This window comes from Eulemur rufifrons, chromosome 7 (assembly GCF_041146395.1).
Source record: "Eulemur rufifrons isolate Redbay chromosome 7, OSU_ERuf_1, whole genome shotgun sequence".
NCBI lineage: Eukaryota > Metazoa > Chordata > Mammalia > Primates > Lemuridae > Eulemur > Eulemur rufifrons.
Genome location: NC_090989.1, coordinates 53,689,416 through 53,711,232, shown reverse-complemented (window position 1 = coordinate 53,711,232; position 21,817 = coordinate 53,689,416). Strand labels below are relative to the sequence as shown.

At 35.4% G+C, this 21,817-nt stretch overlaps 1 protein-coding gene across 1 annotated transcript in view; it reads left to right on the top strand.

The window, feature by feature from the left end:
* The window catches only part of MORC1 (MORC family CW-type zinc finger 1), a 158,049-nt gene that overhangs the window by 46,425 nt on the left and 89,807 nt on the right, over positions 1 to 21,817 (top strand). Inside the window, 5 exon segments of the mRNA XM_069471966.1 lie at positions 1,826 to 1,905; positions 2,635 to 2,705; positions 4,890 to 4,954; positions 7,575 to 7,718; positions 9,947 to 10,101. Of these exon segments, the coding sequence (XP_069328067.1) occupies positions 1,826 to 1,905; positions 2,635 to 2,705; positions 4,890 to 4,954; positions 7,575 to 7,718; positions 9,947 to 10,101 (515 nt within the window).

Genomic DNA, 21,817 nt, shown 5'->3' with positions numbered 1-21,817 from the left:
ATTATAGATTTGTTGTGAAGATAGAGCCGGCAAGACTTGCTGATGGATTGGATGTAGGGTGGAGAGGAAATGAGGAGTCTGGAAGGCCTTCTGAGTTTTTTCCATGAACAAGACCTTGGGAATGATAAGGGAGGTGCAGGTATAGGGGTAGGAGTAACGGTGGATGGAGTTCTCTTTACCTCATTCTGGATTTACTAAATTTGAGAGGTCTATTTGACATCCAGGTCTAGCTGTCAACATTATACAATCCAGGAAATGTTTCATCCTGCCCTTCATTACATGTTGTAAGGAATAACCAAGGTTATTGTTTTACAATATAACTAAACCAGGTAAACTCTCATAATTTAAAAAATAAAATAATTAGGATTGAATACTACAAGGTAGTTGTAAGTATTCAATCTTAAATATGGGCTATTTTTTTTGCATTAATAAAAGTTCAGAACTGTAGTTTTCTTTATTTATAGTCTGTTTCTTCAACTTAAATTTTAAACTATAATATTTGATATTGGCCAAACTGTTTGGGGCAAATGTTACAAGTGTGAAAGTTAAATATCAATAAAAATTTAAATTTCTGCAAGTTGTTCTGATAAATCAGTCACTCAAAATGCTGTAGCATGCTATACTCTATACTTTTGTCACACAAAATTACTCAGTATTTCTTCATATTTTTGTTTCTCTTGAGGGGAGGGGTTCTATTTTGCTCATAAAATGGTAAAATTAATAAAAATTTAAACAATACAGAATTAGATATGGGGCAAAAAAATCAAATTACTGAAAGCTCCCTTTACCACTTATCATTCATTCTGTGGTCTAGCAATCCATAATCTCTCCCCCAAAGGAGAACCTCTGCTAGCAGTTTAATAAATATGTTTCCAGATTGTTTTCCACACAGTTACACACACATGCATGTATGCACACACAAACGCAGTTCTTGTAAAACATAAAATTATGGATAACTTGTTTTTCACTTACAGTTGTGTCTTAGAGATCTTTGTCACTGTTTATTGTATAGTAATCTATTTAACTCTTTTTGTATTGATTTACATTTAGGGTTCATAGAGTTTTGAGGATTCTCAGACCAAATATAATATAATTCTGGAATATTTCTATGATGATTTAAACCAATATTTAAAAGCCAGGTTCCAAGAATCTCCTATGACAGATGCACATAGTTTCAACTGCATTCAGGGAACCTCTGTTCTCAAGCGCTTTTATCATCTATGCTTTGTCCTCTTTGAGTTTCTGGATATGTACATACATAATTTTTTTCCTTCATTGTTCTAGAGCATCTTGGCTGTCACTAAAACAATGGACCTTGAAAATAGGCTTCTTGATCAATAAAGTAGAAAATGAGCTTTTAGTAATTTAAAATGATATATTAATGTGTGTTTCTGAGCATTTCAGTTAGAGATAATTGTTTGGGGACTGGGAGAAGCAGTTTATCCAGTGTCAGTGATGATCTGGGTAAGAGGGCTGTGCATATTAACTAGAAACTTTGATAATGGAGCAATTTCGTGAAAATTTTTCTTTTTAAGAAAATTATCCTATTTTTTATATATAAGTGAACATTTGTGTAGACAGAGATTTTCTTATATCCCTGGTGAAGTTCCCTTACAAGAGCAAAATTTCCAAGTATTAAAAGATAAGGAATTTCTTCTTAGGTATAAAGTTTGCTAATTTATCAGCTGGATATAACTTACTCAATGAATCTCTCAATAATTATGTATCTCTAGAGTATATAGTTTTACTAAAGAATATTTTCTTACCATATAGTTTAAAATGATAATCTGACTTAATTCTATGCTTCTTTCTTTTTGCTTTCCAGAAAGTATTTGTATGTCACATCTTCTTTTAAAGGAGCATTTAGAAATGAAGTTAAAAAGGCGGAAGAAGCAGTAAAGATTGGTATGTGATTACCTAAGCCTACATTATTGTTATTCATTCAATCAGCAAATGTTAATTGTGTACTTATTCTTTTTTTTTTTAATTGTGCACTTATTCTGAGACATACACTGTTCCAGGCATTGTAGGAGCTGCAATTACTCAAATGTAGTTCCTACCTCTAAGGAACTTCGTGATACATTCTTTCCATCTCAGAGTTTATTGAATTATGATACTATTTATTATTACAGGTATGATCCTGAACATACTTGGAACTAGATTGATATATTGGAAACCCTGATTGTCATGATGCTGTGTTAGGTCATTTTGGAGATCAGCATTGCATCCACTTTAAGAAGGATAATCTACACATTCACTCCTCCCGCCACAGGGGCGAAGCTACTCTTCCCAGTTATCTGGCCGTGAGGAGTGGCTCTACACCTATATTTTGTAGATTTTAAAGCATTTTCTGTCAGCCAAATGTTCGCTCATGACTTTTGAATTTATATGTGTATATTTATGCCGATATAAATTTTAAATTTATATGTGTATATTATGCCCTGTCATGCCTAAGTGGAAGCCCAATAGAAAAAAGACTTAAAATGCATAAAAGCTATGAAAAGAATGTAGGGTCTTCTGAGATTACGGTCTGTATTCTGTTCTTGCTGGTCATGGCTGTATGTATGGAAAACGCTCATTTAAATTGCTTGAAAGAATTTCACTGTATGATAACTATCTTGCTTCTGCTTCCAGCTGAACTCATGTTGAAAGAAGCACAAATTGAAGTAAACCAGTCTGACAGAACCTCTTTGTCTTCTGCCAAGGTGCGAAGTATAAAGAGTAGTCTTCTTAAACGGCAAATAGTGTCATTTGCTTTTTCCTGTGCATAGTTGTCTGTTATCATTTACTTCCCAAACTTTTAAACACAGATGAACTCAGAAGATTAAGTTGATTTTAACACAGGTAAACAGAATAGATGACTGCAGAGAAAAGAGAGGAAATCCAGCAAGTTGGGGGAAAGCTGAGACTGAGAACAAAGATGAACAGAACATGGGGTGAATTTAGAACAGTGGGGAAGAGCATCACAATCCAATTCTTTCAAATGAAAAGAAAAGTAATATGAGAAAAGGAGAAAATGATAATAAAAAGCTAGCAGAAAAAAAACTAGCTTATCAAGTCTCATTGAAAATATCTATTCAAATTATAGCTCCCTATGGACCCAAATAAATGGGGAAAGCGAGGAGAGGACTAATAAGCAATCCTTTCTAGTGCTATGAATTATATACTATAATTATGAATATTAATAACAATGCTTCCAGCTTACAAAGCTCTTTTCCAATGAGTTGCTCCACACAGTTCATAAACATTCTTTGTAATCCTTGCAATATGCCCACAAGTGAGATAAGTTATAAAGAACTATTATTATTAATTACAATGCGTTGCAGCTAAGACAAAAAGAATATTGCTGCAGGATAGGTAAGTTTGCTAACTTTGACCAGAAATATGATATAAAGCTTTCTACCATGGTGAATCATTAATCAACATATTTATTTACTTACATATAAAGGGATAAATAGGAATATGGAGAAAAAATGCTTTATTTCATATTTTATTCATCCTGTTCTACAGACTAAATATATGAATTCTTTCAGTGATTTGCCCTTAAACTTCCCAGGACCAAGGCTGTGTCTGATAAAGAGCTCCTGTATCTAAGGGTCATGAGTAAGGGATGAAATCAAAGAGTAGCATGTGGTCATGCCCCAAAGCTAAATCTATCCATGGCTTTCCACAAGTTCTCTTACTTTTTTTCCTTTATTTTTTTCAAGTTAAAGGCAAACCTATCTTATTGGTTATTGTTTTTTTAATAGTTTAAGCTATTTAATTTTATTTCTAAGAAATCTGTTCCCTTTGCTTTATGTGTTTGAAAGTCAAGAGAACCAGACTCTTTCCAGTGGGTCAGGACCTTGCTTTTCCTTGTCACCCTTGCCTGGTGATTCTCCCTGCCTCTTTGCTCTGTGCACCGAGGGTACTGTCAGGCAGGGCGGGGAAGTCTTTGACCAATTTGCTTTGTTGCTCTGACACAGTGCGCTCTGGATTCTTTAAGGCAGAGAAGAGAGCAAAGTAGAATAACCTGAACTTTCGACCTTTTAAATTCTTCCAGGCAGTTGAATTTGAAATGAAATACTTGCCTGCTATTTTCCATTTTCTTTTACTTGAAAGCCAATGAAAATATTATTCAGTCAGTGATACACTCATCAAAAGAGAGGCCCACTTCTCACGTCAGGTGGATGAAGCACATTACAAGTCTATTCTCATGTGTGTGAGAACAATAATAATGAATGACTCCTTTTATCATTAGAATAGGGTAGTGAATGAATCAATATATCAAATTAATAGAGTAGATAAGAAAGACATCTGGGCATTGGCATAAGAGCACTCTGGAAGGGAAAAAGCCTAGGGGTGGGTATCCCATAAAGGGAAAGTTTGGAGAGTATTAGTTAGAAGTAACCCGAATTTGATATGGAGGAGACATTTTCTTTTGGCTACTAACAAAATTTTTTAATTATCTTTTTTTTTTTTCCTGAAAGAACACTTAGTGATCACATAATTGAGCATTTCTTGTTCTCACAGACAAAAGCCAGAGCTTAGGTACATTGAATAACACAGCAGAATTTTCACGTAGTTTGTGTCAAAGCCACCATGCCATTTTGGGGAGTAAAGGTTCTTTCTCTAAAAGGCAGAGAGGACATCTGAATATGTACAAAAAGAGAACAGTGGGCTAGGATTTGGTTTATCTTCTTAGCTATTGGAATTTAATCAAGTATTTAATCAAGCTATTGGAATTTAATCATTTATCAAGTATTGATTATTTACCATGCTAGAATTACATTAGACAATGTGAGCTATAATTTTTTCCTTTGAAACATTTGGATAATAGGATAATATCAGCTTGTCTTTCGTTAATTCAATGTTATTATGTTCTCTTCCAATCAAATGTACTTCTCCAGGATGTATTACAGAAAGCTTTGGTAGATGTAGAAGCAAAGCATAAGAACCTTAAAGAGAAGCAAAGGTAAGGCATAAGGTTTTTTGTTTGCAAGAATTCTCTGTGCTATGTTAAAACAAATTCTGATTTCTAAGTAGGCAGATTTGGTGGTGGTGTGACAATTTCTCTTTTTCAACTTGTGACATCTTATAGTATGAATCTTAATATGGTCAAGGTGCCCCAACCAAGAGAAACAATGTAAAATATTTATAAAGTATATATTTACATGTACATGTATGTGTCTACATAATGTTAAAACTTCTTAAAAGAAGTTAAAAATTAGTTCAGCATTTGGTTGTTTGGGCAGATGAAAATGTCTGGATAAAGAAGTGAACTTCCAAGGGGATCAGGCTGACAACTTACTCTTCCTCTTTGTCCTTTGTCATTTAAATTCTGGAGGGTTAGTCCTAGTTTCTTTATTGTCAAATAGCTTAAAATTTCAAATAGGAAATAATAATGTTAGTAATTATATTACTTATATATAGTTAAAATAAAAATAGCTAGGCTCTGTTAAAAATAAATAGTCATGTTGCTTTACGATGGGATACATTTTGAAAAATGTGTCATTAGGCTATTTCGTCACTGTGTACTTACACAAACCTAGATGGTATACCTACTACATACCTAGGCTATATGGTACAGCCTGTTGCTCCTAGGCTACAAATCTGTAAAGCATGTTACTGCACCGAATACTGTACGCATTTGTAACACAATGGTATTTGTGTATCTAGACATATCTCAACATAGAAAAGGTGTGGTAAAAATATGGTATTATAATCTTATGGGACCACCATCGTATGTGGTCTGTCATTAACCAAAATGTAATTATGCACCACATGAATGCATTTTTATTTATAAGGTTGACTTGCTTTCTAACTCAGGTGCTAAACCAGTTAAACTGAAAATAATCACTGCTGTCCAAGTAAGGTTATTCTTTGAAAACTACAGTATCTTTGAGAAATTATTTTTTAGGGAAATATGATGAGTTTTCAACATCATTTTTGGTTAACTATGCATTGACATATAAATATAACATTTCTCAAAACTTAAATTTGAAATGTTAATTATGCACTTACCAAAATAAGTAAAATTTAAAATGTTATTTATACATTTATCAGAATATTTCAAATAAGTGTCATAGAAATTTTAATTATAAAAGCAAAGTCCTCTCTCAAGACTTTAGAAAGGTCCAAAGAAAAAAGAAAAACTTTATTGAAACAACCTCACTGTATAAAAAGTTCATGCAGTGAAATGTATGAAGAGTGACCAATATGTATTTTATTAGTCATAATGCCAGTTGTTATGAACTTGGTTTTCCAGTGAAATTCTATTTTTTTAAAAATTTGAAGACAATCAGTATGCCACTTAATATTGCAGAGTGACTATGCCATATCCTGGAACACCCTGTTTAGGGCCACCTTATGCAGTCAGTACTCTTTTTTGTTGAAGAGTTGGGATCTGATTATTGAGTCATGATTTTTTAGAACATGTTTGATTCATATATGTTTAACCTTAGATGCACATGCATTTAATAAATACATAATATATTAACCCATGTCAAGAACTTCCTAAGAATGTCTTATGTAGTCACGTAGAAGGACTGATAGAACTTTATCATTGTACTTTAATGATAGATACATTTAATAAGTCCGATAAGTGTATTATATCAATTGTAATAGCACAGGGTCATGAGTCTGAAAAGCAAAGGCCGTGTTTATGAAGGGAGGGGAGCTACGGGGTGAGTGAAGGGAAGAATTGTATTTAGTGCCATCCTTGTTTGGGAAAAGAAAAATAACATTTGTTATGCACCTAATCTGTTCCAGGTTTATATTTAACATTATCTCTTTTAGTTTTCACTACATCCCAAGTGGCTAGGTAGATATTATTCCCATTTTTTGGATGAGACAGAAAGTTTAAGGGCCTCATTCGTGGTCACATGGTTGTTACAAAGACGAACTTGTGTTTGAAGCCAGGTCTGCCTCTCACATCCAGGCACTTTCATAGCTCCCTGCAGCCTCCTGTTACTATAGTTGTTTCCATCGTAGTCTGCTATTTCTTGATTCCTATTTTTATAATTCTAATAGAAAAGTTATACAAAACATAGAAGGTCAGAGTCAGAAAAATAGGAACTCATATCTGTTGCCCTTGTAAACTTGCTTTAACTTTTATTTACGTTTTATTCTGGAAAAGGTTAGAGAGAAAGCCAAAGAATATCTTTTGGCACATTCCAATCTATGTAGGATATTTGGAGACTTGAGAATATGCTGAAAGTTAGCAATTACATCCATTCTTGGAACTACTTAAAATTTCCGAGTCATCATTTTTTCAAAAATGCTCTAATGTACATTAGAGCAGTTAACATTTGAGAACCCATTTGGCATTTTCTAGTTCTTATAAACTTAAACTGGCAGATTTGTTTTTCAGTCAAAGAATCTGTGTGTTTGGTATAGGTATTGGCATCATATTTATACAGAATACCTGCTATACAGAGATACTGAGTGTAACCTACAAGGTTTTGTAAAATAATCTGGATATTTTTTACACATTCCTTTGATTACTTTTTGAGTTTAATTATTAGCAGTTTTGTAAATTATATTTTTATTTAATAAAAACACTTTTTAAAAACCTTTTCTAAATGTAATTCTAGAGAATTAAAAAAAGCAAGAACACTCTCCCTATTCTTTGGGGTGAACATAGAAAACCGAAGCCAAGCTGGAATGTTCATTTACAGTAATAACCGTTTGATCAAAATGCATGAGAAGGTGGGCCCACAGTTGAAACTGAAGTCCTTGTAAGTATATTTTTGTTTTCAGATGCACAAGCAGGGAGAGGGAGGTTGCAGTGAGATTCTGTCTGTGGAGTGAGATGAGAGATTACTCATGATGGGAGCAGGTGTCATATTCTCTGTTCACCCTCTCTGTCAATGCGCAGGCATTAATCTGCCTAATTTATAATATCAGTGAAGCTGCATGCATGCTCTAAGGAAAAATCACACTTTAGTAAATTTTTTCAATGCATTCCTTGAGCAACTTGATGTTTTACCATTTCTTGTGCCATCTATTTAGGTTAAATTTTTAATGTTTTATCAATTTAAAAATAATGCAATTGTATTTTTAAAATTTTAGAAGAGAAAGAAAAGAAAAATCTATAGTCTTGTAAAGCAATCCGGTTAACATTTTGTGCAGCCCCTATATGTATGAGCTCTTGCCAGTTACCTGCATAAGCATATATTATTAAAACTTTCCATCCTATTTAGATTCTAGAGTAATACATTCTGGTGCTTTCCTAGTGTTCTGAAATTCTATAAGCTGCTTTCATCAATTATGTGGAGTCCTGAATGGACAAACAGAAAAGGACAGACAAGATAACTGTGACCAGCAGAATGGGTTAGGGAAGCATTTATCATCTTGCTTCCTCAATCTCAAGGAATTAGCAATTCATTCATTGTTCATTCAACAAGCACTGACGTTGCAGTATCATGTGCCAGTGTGCCGGGCACTGTACAAAGCTCTGCAGACAAAATGGTCAAGACCTACTACCTTTGGCTAAGGAACTTGCAGTCCAGTGAAAGAGACAAGCATATAAATGCACATTTTTTATGTTGTGGTAAAACAGCAAGAATGATCTTTTAAAACCTAAGTTGACTCTCTTGCTTAAAACTCCAGTGCATTTCGAATGGAACTACTTATCGAGGTCTCAGATCTGGCCTCTGCCTGGCTCTGGGACTCCCAGGTCCCTACCCATATCCTACCCTTTCTGCATTTCCTATTCCTCAGACCTAACCTCATTCCTGTATTAAGGCTTTGGCACTTGGAATTCGCTCAGCCTTGAACATTCTGTCCTCAGATCTTCTTACTACTGGTCCTGGCGTGCCATTCAGCTATGAGCCTAAAGCCTAAAGTCCTCTCCGCAGGAAAGTCCTCCTTGACTGTCTAATTAAAATTGGCCCCTCCCCTTACCCCATCCACCTGTCACTCTTTATGTATTACAGCACCTGTGTTATGTTCCTTATACCACTGATCATCTGAAATGGTCTTGTACATTTACCTGATTTTTAGCTTCATGACTGTCACCCTTCAGTACAAGAGAAACTTCAAAATCAGGGACCTTTTCTTTCTGGTTTATCACTGTATTCCCAGTTCCTGGAACAGGGGCCAAGTGCTAAGCTTGAATGAATGAATGAATGGCTATTACGTTAAAGGTGAGCATCTGATGCAAAAAGAGCAGTTAGAAGGGGCAGTAAACCAAACTGGGGAAGTCAAGTCAGGCTTCCTGGAAGAAGTGGTGCCCAAATTTAGACTTACAGAATGAATAGGGAAGAGCAAAGTGGTGAAAAACATGACAGGCAGGGGCCCCAAATTGAGAAGGCTTGACATGTGTGCCATGAAAAGGGCAGTGGGGGAGCCCTGAAGACTTAGACAATTGAATACTCTTTCCCAAAAGAGGTTATGTCACCAAGCAGAATATCCCAGCTATGTGCATCACATGCCACTAAGAAAGAGTGAGAAAAAAATAGGGTCAGATACCTGTTACCCTCTGGGGTAACCCAACCCTTGTAGCCCCTTAGTAGAATTCATGGAGCACCTCGTGGTCCTCTGCAATAATGAGGAGAAACCCAACCTGAAAGTCGAAATGAGGACAAAGAAGGAGACTCTCTGGCCAGTGTCATTTAGAGGATTATTCCAGATTATTGCAGTAAGGCACCATTACTGGTGTTTAATGCTAAAAGCCCTTTCCATCCCACCTACCATGACTCCCCATGTAAGGTGATAGGTTTGGAAAAAGCGGTCATATTCAGAAATGATGTGCTAAAGTGATTTTATATTATGGAACAGAATACACTTGGGATTAGCATAGATTTATAATAAGAAAATTGGATACCTTATTAAATTTTGACATGGTTCAGACCAAGTAAATGAATTTATTTTTGAAAAATTGATTTCAAATGACCAGAATATATTGATTTTTTTATTCTTTAGCCAAATTTTACAAAATTTATATATGCATTTTTTCTTTTAGACTTGGTGCAGGAGTGGTTGGAATTGTTAATATACCCTTGGAGATTATGGAACCATCCCATAATAAACAGGATTTTCTCAATGTCCAAGAATATAATCATCTACTAAAAGTCATGGGACAGTACTTGGTCCAGTACTGTAAGGACACCGGGATCAGTGAGTATTCAATACTCATAGTAAGAGATACTTACAGAAGGATCAACTTGTGTGGTTTCTTTAAGCTAAAGTGATTACATTGATTTAGGTAACAAATACCCAAAACCCGGAAAAGGAGTTCCTGCTTTAAAAACATAACAGAAGTGAGAAAGATGCCAGTTTCAGAATATTTCCTAGGATATCATATGAAAAAGAAAGCAGCAGATTAGAAATTGTCAGGAGAGAGCAGTCAGGGAGCAGTGTGAAGTGGCAGCTGACCACGGAGGAAGGAAGCAGAAGGTTGCTACAAATAGACTGAAAAACCCTCAGAAGACACTGACACTCCACCGTGTAAGAGCATAGTCCCACGTAGACCTTAGTAGCTCTTATCGCACTGTTATATCATGCCATGGAATAATAACTATTGACCTTGGGTAACTGTAGATATGATAAGCTTTGTTTGTTATATTTCCCAATTCTTTTTTTTTTTTTTTTTTTTTTTTTTTTGAGACAGAGTCTCACTTTGTTGCCCAGGCTAGAGTGAGTGCCGTGGCGTCAGCTTAGCTCACAGCAACCTTAGACTCCTGGCTTAAGCAATCCTACTGCCTCAGCCTCCCAAGTAGCTGGGACTACAGGCATGTGCCACTATGCCCGGCTAATTTTTCTATATATATTTTTAGTTGTCCGTATAATTTCTTTCTATTTTTTAGTAGAGACGGGGTCTCACTCTTGCTCAGGCTGGTCTCGAACTCCTGACCTTGAGCGATCCACCCGCCTCGGCCTCCCAGAGTGCTAGGATTACAGGCGTGAGCCACCACACCCGGCCATATTTCCCAATTCTTGAGTGTATTATTTCCAGAAAGATTTCAATTAAAAAAAATCACTAAAAAAATTTTTTTTAAACTTAAAAAGATAAACTTCAGTTATCTGGAAAATGTGACTTATTCAAGTCACATCACTCCTAGAAACACCTTAATGAGATGGTGTGCTATGCATTATTAAATAAACTTTTTCTTAAGTTATGCAGACATAGAGCTTCATTTATGAAAAGAAATAGACAGGCTACCATGTATTTGTTCAGTGATTTGCATGAAGTATGTATAATTCATGCATATCAAAAAATATGTCTCTACCCTTGAGACAAGTTAAAATTTTCTTATTGCTCAACTTGACTTTGTAATTTTAGAATATTTTCTTTTCTTTTGTACTCACCCTGCTTAGACCTAAGATTTTCTCACCAGTGAAACAGGGAAAAGTGTAGGAACTCAGGGGAAAAAAATAAATGGAGGAATGAAATTGAGGGGACGGATTTCCTGCCAAAGCTGGATTTTCACATCATGATCTATAATCTACTCAAAATGGGGCCTGTGACCAGTAGTGTCGGCATCACCTGGAGCTTGTTAGAAATGCAGGCTCTTGGAGCTCACCTGAGACCTGTTGAACTAAAATCTGCATTTCACAAGACCTCCAGGTGATTATTGTATAGACATTCAAGTTTGAGAAGCTCTGCTCTGAAGAATATACACATGTAATTTTTCTTAGGATAGGCATACTTTTTTCACCAGTCTTTTTTTTTTTTTTCAGAGACATGTTTGAAATTACATTAAACCTAGAAATGTTTACATTATTTGGTAGGGTTTGGATGTTTGTAGAAAACATAGAAAGGTATAAATATAAACATAGTAAAGTATAAATCAAATGTCTATTCCTTGGTCTTTAAATCTTAGCATGACATAATACAAAAGGAAGATGAATTGTGAAACTTCCCATTCTTCTCATATCTTCTCTGTAATCTTTTCCTTGTCTTGCTCATCCTTAGAACAAGGAATTAAGTCCTCTGAAAGAGGAAGGCATTAAGTTTAAAAGTCATAGAAATTGTCTCCATCCAACCCGTACTTAGGAGAGCCATCTCAGTCCTATTTGTGGGTGGAGCTTTCCCTAAGCTCCTTTGCCTGGTGTGTGGGCTCCCTCCCAACAACTGTACTCTCAACTCTAGGGTATCAATTGCCCGGTGCCCCCCTCCCTCTTTATGTAATTTTCCTGTCCTAGCTACCTAGTTTGTTTCAAAACCTTCACAATGGATGTAATAGAGTTCAAAATAAATGTTATGTAGTTATTTTTATTTTTACTGGTTAAGAACATATTGCTTTCCTAATTCCATAATTGTTCTATGAATTGATTTAGGGCTAGAGGACACGCTCACAAAAGATGTTCCTCAAAAGGAAGGCAGTGGATGGAGGAAGGATAGCAAGTATGTTGTGTATTTGTTCATAAATCTGGCAGCTTCATCCCAGACTTCAAACTAAATCAAGTAATCAGGATCAGAACTGATATTTCAGTAACTTCTAAGGAACTTGACCTTTGAGATCTTTACTTATTCATTCCCACAGGAATAACCAAACTTACATAATGCTTGACTAATACTCTGAAAGCCAGTATTACAGGGCACACAATTTTAGTGAAAAGTGTTTGGGTAGATTTTTTTGCCTTATAAATAAAAGATGCAATCTTTATATTTGCTAAAAATCTGATGTGTTTTTATGAAAATTGGACCCTTATAAAAATTGAATCAGCAGAAGTGGAGAGTTAATGACTTTATGTCATTTATCAAATCTGCATTTACTTTTGGCACAGTTAATGCTAAAAATCTCAGAAATATTTTTCCTGTGGTGAGTCTGACCTCACCTCACTGTCTGCTACTGTGTTTTCTAAAGTTTTGTGTTCCTTACAATAAAATGGAAATACTAATCATCAGCTTTGGGGAGCAGGGAGAGAAAGAGAAAGAAAATATGGGGAAAAACATCAAATAAAATTTGGGTTTCCACAGAAAAAATTATGTAGAAATTTATTACTAAACTTTTCCAAAATGTTTCAGAATTGAGCTGATGTGATAAAATGAAATATATGATATAATAAGACTAACCTTTCCCAGCAGAATTCAAATCATAGTTCCTCAGTTGGCAAGGAGGCTGAAAGTCATTTAGTCCAGTCACCTTTAATCTCCTCTACTTCACTGCCATTTTAAGCCTGACTGAGGGCCTCCCATGAAAGCACAATTGCTACCTCTTGAGGCAGCCTATGCACCTCCGCACAACGCTATTAAAAAATACGTCTTCATATTAAATCCAAATCTACTTCTCATGTGTTTTTAATTCATTCAACTGTGCTAGGTGTGAGTACTCTAGGACTAACAAATCAGACGTGGTCTGTCCTCTCTGGAAACGTGCAATCTAGGAGAGTGCTGTGATTTGAGTGTTTGTGTCCTGTGAAAATTCATATGTTGAAATTCTAACCCCTGAGATGAGGGTATTGGGAGGTGAGACCTTTCGGGGGGAGATTAGGTTATGAGAGCACAACCTTTGTAATTGGGATTAGTATATTTATAAAGGAGGCCCAAAAGAGGCCTCTCACCCCTTCCACCATGTGAGGTTTAGAGTGAGAGGATACCCGTCTATGAACCAGGAAGCGAGCCCTCACCAGACTCTGACTCTGCCAGTGCCTTGATCTTGGACTTCCCAGTGTCTGAAACTGTGAGAAATAAATTTCTGTTGTTTATAAGCCACCCAGTTTATGGTATTTTGTTATAGCAACCCAAATGGTCTAAGATATAGGCTAACGTAATTTGACAAACAGAAATAGGATTGGTGCCCAACAGAGAAGAATGAAAGCTGCAGAAGCCAGTGGCTGGGAGTCCACACTCTGTAGACTAGCAAAGGCCTCCCTGAGAAGGTGATATTTCCTAAAGGATGAGGAGAAGTTGGCCAGGCCTGCTTAGTTCTTACTGCGTGGGGCCATGGAGGATAGGCCTAAAGCCTTTCCAGATGACAGCCCTCCAGATATTTAAAGACAAGATTATACCTCTCTTCAGTCTTGTTTTATCTTGACTAAGATTTTCAAGTTTTATCACTATTCTTCATTCAGTGTATAAATGTATTCACAATTCTAGCATTGTATCACCTAGAAACAAAATATTCAGCATGAAATCTGAACAGCCTTAATTGAAATAGGATCACATATTTCTTTTGAGTTGTTATAATCCTGTTGGTGCAGCCTAATAATATATTAACTTTCAGTAAGCACATATTGACCCTCAGTGTCTTTATTACCAAAGTTTTAAACAAAATTTTTAATGTGTATTGTTATAAAACCATACCGCTCTTTACTTATTTTTTCCATAAGTGTTTTAAATTCTAGTGTAGAATCATACATTTGTCCTTGATAAATTTTATCAACTTACCAGGTTCCATTCTTTCAGGTTGTCAGGTCCTTCTTTTGAATCTGATGCTGACTTCTATGAAATATGTCATATCTCCAGATTTATGTAAAGTCTGGCTAGTGTTTTCTCTATGGTTTTATGTAAATGTTGTATAGGACAGGAAAATACAGCACTGTGGCTCCACTGGTGAACTCCACGGAGGTGAAAATGGGTGCATGGGGCACTGGGTGCAGATAATTAGCCAATTGCAACTGTTCCTAATTGTGTTGTCTCCTAACTCATATCAATTTCCCTGTTTGTGCATAATTTTGAAAGTAAAGAATAATATTTGTTAGATGAATATTTTCTTGAAAAAGAGATAATGCTCTTGGACCTGGATATAGCTGGCTACTCACATGAAATTGTTTCCCTTTTGATGTACTTTAGTCTCTAAAATCTCAGAAAGGCACTACAAGAAAAATGAAATATATTAATAACATCTCTGCTAGGGATACACATTGAGTGAGGAGGCTTAGGTAAATATTAAAAGGTGAGAATATGAGACAAGTTTATTTGAAGATGCAGGCCAAGGAATAATACTTACCTTTTTTAAATTCAGCTTTTGAAGTTACGGATTTTGTGTTTTTATTTTAAGATATTGAATTATAAATATGTTTTATGTTTTATCTTTAAATTAATATGATGTTTTGGGCTAAATTTTATCCTTCTCAAGTTCATACACTGAAGCCCTAACTCCCGGTACCTCAGAATGTGACTGTATTTGGAGATTGGGCCTTTAGAGAAGTAATTAAGTTAAAATGGAGTCCTTAGGGTGGACCGTAATCCAATCTGACTAGTGTCCTCATAAGAAGAGGAAACTTGGACACACACACAGAGACACCAGGTATGGGTACACACAAAGGAAAGACCATGTGAGGACAAAACAAGAAGGTGGCCATCTGCAAGCAGAGTAGAAAAGCCTCAGAAGAAACCAAGCCTGCCAACCAACCAGCCTCCAGAATAGTGAGAAAATATGTCTGTTGTTTAAGCCTCCCTGTCTGTGGTATTTTGTTATAGCAGCCCTAGCAAACTAATACATGTGGGGAACTTCAAAATTAGAATTAAAGAGATTATTATAATCAAACCCTGTAAACCCATTATCCATCTTTAACAGTTATCAACTCGGTGAACTGGTTTCATCCATTCTCCCACTTACTCCCCACAACTGGATTACAAAGGCAATTCCAGAAACTATATAATTATATCCATAAGTATTTTAACATGTGTTTCTAAAGATATTCCTTAAAAATCATAGTACAAATATCACACCTAAAAAATTAGCAATACCTCCTTAATATCATAAAACATACAGTCTGTTGCTCATATTTCTGATTATCTTATATCATAATACAATCCATAGGGCCCCCTCTTTCTATCCTCTTTCCTCTCTCTTCCCCCCAATCTTGTTTCTCCTATTTGTAGACTATTTTCACATAGTCTAGATTTTGTTCAGTGCGTTACTGGGTGTAGTTTAACAGATTCTTTCATTCTGTTTATTTATTTATTTTTTTTGTAAATTGGTAGAATGTAGACTGGCAGTTTAATCAGATTCAAATGGGTTTTTGTCAAGATGCTTCCTAGGTGATAGTATGTTCTTCCATCAGGAGGTTGATTGCCTCTCTTTTAATGATATTAGCAGTTAATGATCAATCAATGCTCAGCTCCCCTAGGAATTCCAAAAAATGATATTCTATCCTATTTTCTTCCTTTATTAGCTCTAGTACTTAATATAAAAGAAAAACTTCTTTCTATCTACTATTTGGTTACCCATGTTGGTAATTTTACTACTTGACGGAAGCAGCAGAACTCCATACTACTAAGAAATTGCTTTGGATAAAAGCTTGATGTGAGAAGAATTAGAGGCACAATAAAAACATTAAAATATGTTGACATTTTGCCTAATTGATTTATATGGCATACATGTATACTGTGTTTAAAATCATTATTTCATGTCAGTCGCAGCAAATAGCAGTATGGTTCAAGAGTTCGTTGGATTGACTATTGAAAAAAATCACATTCTTAGATTTTATCCATTTACATTGCTTTTGCCTGGTAATTGCAATTATTACCATTGACACTTATGTTTCCTTTTCTCTCTGATTGTACTTGTATTATCATGATAATGACTTTTGTACATTTACAATGAAGTTTATTGCTAAAATATCTCAGAAGATCTCACCCATATTGCAAATAAAATGCTAAAAAGTCTGGCACCTTTGTTTTGTCTACCATTCAATATAACTTGATTCTTATAGGTTGATTTTTCCCTGCCATACCTAAAGCAAGACCTCAAAACTCTCCTCATCAGCCTGGTTATGTGTAGTTTAGTAAAGAAGAGTAAGTTATATTTAATGACTCTGAATTTAAAACAGTGCAATCAGAGATCTAACGTACAACATGAGGACTATAGGTAGTAAAATGTATTGTATATGGGAGTTCACAGTTTGGTAAACAGTTCAATTCACTGTAATAAAGCAGGTCACAATGCATCTTTAACATGCTGAGGTTCATTTCTTAAACATGTATATGTAAACTCCTTGCGTTATGGCTTTAGTCACAATGGTAAGGAACATCTTTGAAAATCATAAACACTTGCTTATGAAGTTCACAGATTGTTAAATGGTTTAATTCACTGTAATAAAGCAGCCCACAATGCATCTTTGAAGTAAAAAAAATTGTACTGTATATGGGATTTACAGTAAATGACTAGATTTTAGCTACTCTTGCCACAAAAACAAAACAAAAAAATGGTAGCCATGTGAAATGATGGATATGTTTATTTACTTCACTATAGTAATCTTTTTACTCTCTGTTTGTATCCCATAACATCATGTTGTATACATTAAATATACATAACATTTATTTTAAAAATATTAACTAATTAATATTAATCCATAAAAAATAAAATGTCATCAGAATTAAGCATAAATTATATTAATGAAAAATCAAATATGAATCTTTAGGCTTTTAAGAGCATTAAGTTAGTCAACAGTTTTCGTGTATGTCTTGACTAATGTAAGAAGAGTCCTGGTAGAAAGACAGTCTATCCTAACCCAGGTGTCAGGCAGACATAGGTAGCTGACTAGGCTGTATTGCCCATGGTAACAGAATTCTTTATTAATACACTTTAAATCCATTTTTATGTCTGGTTTGGATTTCCATACTTTAGAAAGAAATTGGAATGTATCCAAAGGAAAGCAATGACTATGACTAAATAAAAATTTAAACTAAAAAAGAAAGTAAAAGTTACTTCTTCCTGAGGAAACAACCAGATGAAGCTTAATTTTCCTCAGTGTTGTTTTTGAAGGTTTGCCATAATGAGGCCTCTAATCCGCTCCATCCTAGTGTCCATACACAGGATGACGTGGTTCCAGACTGGGAGCCAAGATGCCCCAGGGGATCTCAGAGTATGCCAGGGAGTGCTTGACTTCCTAAGTCTACCAGTAATTGTCTAAAATGGCATGATGCCTTATACATATATAAGGTACAGATTTTCAAATGTATGAAGATGTAGTTGCAGTAAAATATAAAATTATTCAAAAGTGTTATTTGTAGTTTTTTTTGTTGTCATCATATATTTTCTAAGGTGGGGGTGGTCTGAAATTTTTTTGCACCTTAAGGAGGTCCGCATACTTAAGAAGGTGGGTGACCACTGACAGGGAACTGGAGAAAATGGTGCTACATTGCCAGGTGAAATGATGAGATTGACATTTAGAGTAAGTTGGACCAACTCTGCAGACTCCTGGAGTTTTTCAGTGGAGCCAACTGTGCTTACAGTAGAGTGGAGAAATGAAAATGTTCTGATAGCAGCTGCCACATGCTTCTGCCACTGACTGTGCCCATAACATGAGACTGTCCCAGCCCTGCTTGGGAGACCATCCAAGCTTTGCTTTGGTAGTTTACTATTGAATTTGATTGCTTCTCTCCTTGGCTAATTGATTCCTTGATGTCATTGTAAATTCTATGGACAGATATGAAGCTGAAATCTAAGAGGATGTTGAATTTCTCCTGTTCTTTTTTTTTTTTTTTTGAGACAGAGTCTCACTCTGTTGCCCAGGCTAGAGTGAGTGCCGTGGCGTCAGCCTAGCTCACAGCAACCTCAAACTCCTGGGCTCAAATGATCCTCCTGTCTCAGCCTCCCGAGTAGCTGGGACTACAGGCATGCACCACCATGCCCGGCTAATTTTTTTCTATATATATTTTTAGCTGTCCATATAATTTCTTTCTATTTTTAGTAGAGATGGGGTATCGCTCTTGCTCAGGCTGGTCTCGAACTCCTGAGCTCAAACGATCCGCCCACCTCGGCCTCCCAGAGTGCTAGGATTACAGGCGTGAGCCACCACGCCCGGCCTTCTCCTGTTCTTAAGAGGCAAAATGTAACTGTGAAAACTGCTCTTTTAGTTAATGGTTTTTGGCAAATTTTTAGTAAGTTATTGCAATATTTCCCATTATTTTTTCCTCATCTTAAGAGCTCATGAAAAATTAATCAGATTAATGTGACCATTAGGAATCTACTGAATAAAGTATTCCATACATAGGTAGCAGTAAATTGACCTTGCATAGCTTTTTTCTCAAAGAACTTGTTCTAGAAATCGAGATTTTAATTGTGTGCATTAATTCCAGATTATCTTATTAATTTAACAAGCTTGTTCTTCAAACAAAAGTCTTATGATATATATTGTTATAATTTTGAATATTAGCTATGTGTTTTCAGCCATTTATTTTTCACAGTAGTAAACTGAATTTTTGAATTAGCTTATCTTGAGGATGTTAAAATAATAATATAATTTTGGAATTAATAAATTTTGGGTCATCTGCATGACTCTTCATAGGTGAATAGAAATATTTAAAATATATTTTAAAAAGTTGATTACTTTTTCAAGTTTTGAAATTTTACTGTTCTTAGTTCACTTCTAGGTGAAAGAGCAATTTTAAAACCATCAAGACATATTAACACAAACATCAGTTATTAAAACCACATATTAAAAATATTCATAATTATATACCACTCTGTTAGTGAAGGCCAACCTAAAACAATAAATTATTATTGTTATCAGTTTTACCATTTCTTGCCAGAGTAGGGTAGACAAGAATTTTTATAAATGCAATCTCTTAGCCTGTAGTGCCCTGCACATGCAGTTTGAAAAATGTCAGTAAATGTAATACCTTCCAATCATCACTATCATTTTGGGATATAAATATTTTGAATAGAAAGAAAGTGAAGGTAACTGTGTAAATCTCTATGGACTAAGTAACATATAAAAGAAAATAGAAACTGATGTGATATGTTTCCTCCCACTGCCATGCCTCTGGTCGTCTTTGCAAGCTGAAGCATTTACCTAACCTTCAGGATCCACTCCCTGGAAAATTTGTTTTAATAATACCAGAAGCACAAATGCAAGTTGTGCATGTTGAAATGTCTTCTATCTGAAGGAAAATAGTCGAGGTTCCATTAGCAGTTAGCAAAAACTACACTTCTGATCCCCAAAATAAAAAACAAAAAATTTTGGTTGATTTCTTTGCCCTGTTATCTGCCTTATATGTTGTAATGTCTTCTATCAGATCTGGTCTTTAGATATTTGGGCTAGTAAATTTTCCATTTCTGCCTTTAATAGGCAGTAGTTCTTAGTAGCATTTAGTCCCATAAGAAAACATTAAGCACTGTGTGTCAGCTACTGTAAACAAGATCCTAAGCGTAGCCACTGTCTTCAAGGATTTTACTATCCAGAGGGGAAAATAGGCATAAAGTGAATTAAATTATAATGTGTAAGTGTTTAAGAGTAGTGTGATCACAGAGCAGGGAGGAAGAGGATTACACATACCCTTAAGGAATGTGTGCTCATGTTCTTAACAGCCTAGTAGTTTTACCACTTTAAAATGTTTGTGTTGGGGATCACAGTTGATAATCATCTTCCAAGTTAGCTGTGTTGTATTAACTGTTTTAGTTAATGTTTTTGGGAAAAGAAATTATTTCACCTTCATTTGATCCCAGACAACACATTAATGAGGTGTTTTGTCAGGAACAGCAGCAGCAACGTTTTTTGAGGGCTTGTTAGGTGCGGGACACTGAGCTGCATGTTGAGGACATGCAGAGTTATGAAGCACAGTTCCTTTGGAACCGTGTGGCCTTCGTGGGAAAGTAACATTTAGAGAGGGCAAGTACAATACAGCAGCAACTTAAATTTCTGCAGGGCTCCATAGTGTTTTTTTTTTTTTCCCTCCCATTTTTTTTTATTGTGGTAAAATATATATAACATAAAATTTACCATCTTAACCATTTTTAAGTGTGCAGTTCAGTGACATTGAGTACATTCCCATTGTTGCGCAACCATCACCACCATCCATCTCCAAAGTTCTTTTCATCTTGGCAAACTAGAACCAGAACAATAGCTCCATTCCCCTCTCCCTCCATCCCCTGGCAACCACCATTTTACTTTCTATCTCTATGATTTTGACTATTCTTATTACCTCAGATGAGAGGAACCATATAGCACTTGTCTTTTTGTAAGTGGTTTGTTTCGCTTAGCCTAATATCCTTAAGGTTCATCCATGTTGTAGCATATGTCAGAATTTTCTTCTGTTTTAAGGCTGAATAATATTCCATTGTATGTATTTACCATGTTTTGCTTATCCATTTATCTGTCGATGGACATTTGGATTGCTTCCATGTTTGAGCTATTGTGAATAATGTTACTATGAATGTGGTTGTGTAAATTTCTCTGAGACCCTCTCTTTTTTAAAGCAATTTTCAAGTAAATAATATATTATTAGTCACTATGATAGACAATAGATCTCTTGAACTTATTCCTCCTATCTAACTGAAATTTTGTATCCTTTGACCAGCATCTCTCCAAAACCCCTCCCCCAGTCTCTGGTAACCAGCATTCTTCTCTCTGCTTCTATGAATTCTATTTTTTAGGATTCCACATATAAGTTAGATATGCAGCATTTTTCTTTCTGTGCCTGACTTATTTCAATTAACTTAATGTCCTCCAGTTTCATCCATGTTGCTGCAAATGACAGGATTTACTTCTTTTTAAAGGCTGAATAGTATTTCATTGTTTGTGTATACTGCATGTTCTGAAACCCTTCATCCACTGATGGACACTTAGGTTGATCCCATATCTTAGCTATTGTAAATAGTGCTGTCGTGAACATGGTACTGCAGATATCTCTTTATGACATACTGATTTTATTTTCTTTAAATATGCACCCAGAAGTGGGATTGTTGTATCATATGGTAGTTCTACTTTTAATTTTTTGAGTAAATCTCCATACTGTTTTCATAATGGCGGTACTAATTAACATTCCCACCGGCAGTGTGTAGCAGTCTCTACATCTTCACCTACACATATCTTTTTTCTCTTTGATAGTAGCCATGCTAACAGGTGTGAGGTGATATCTCATTGTGGTTTTGATTTGCGTTTCCTTGATGCTTAGTCATGTTGAACATTTTTTTCCTATACCTGTTGACCATTTATA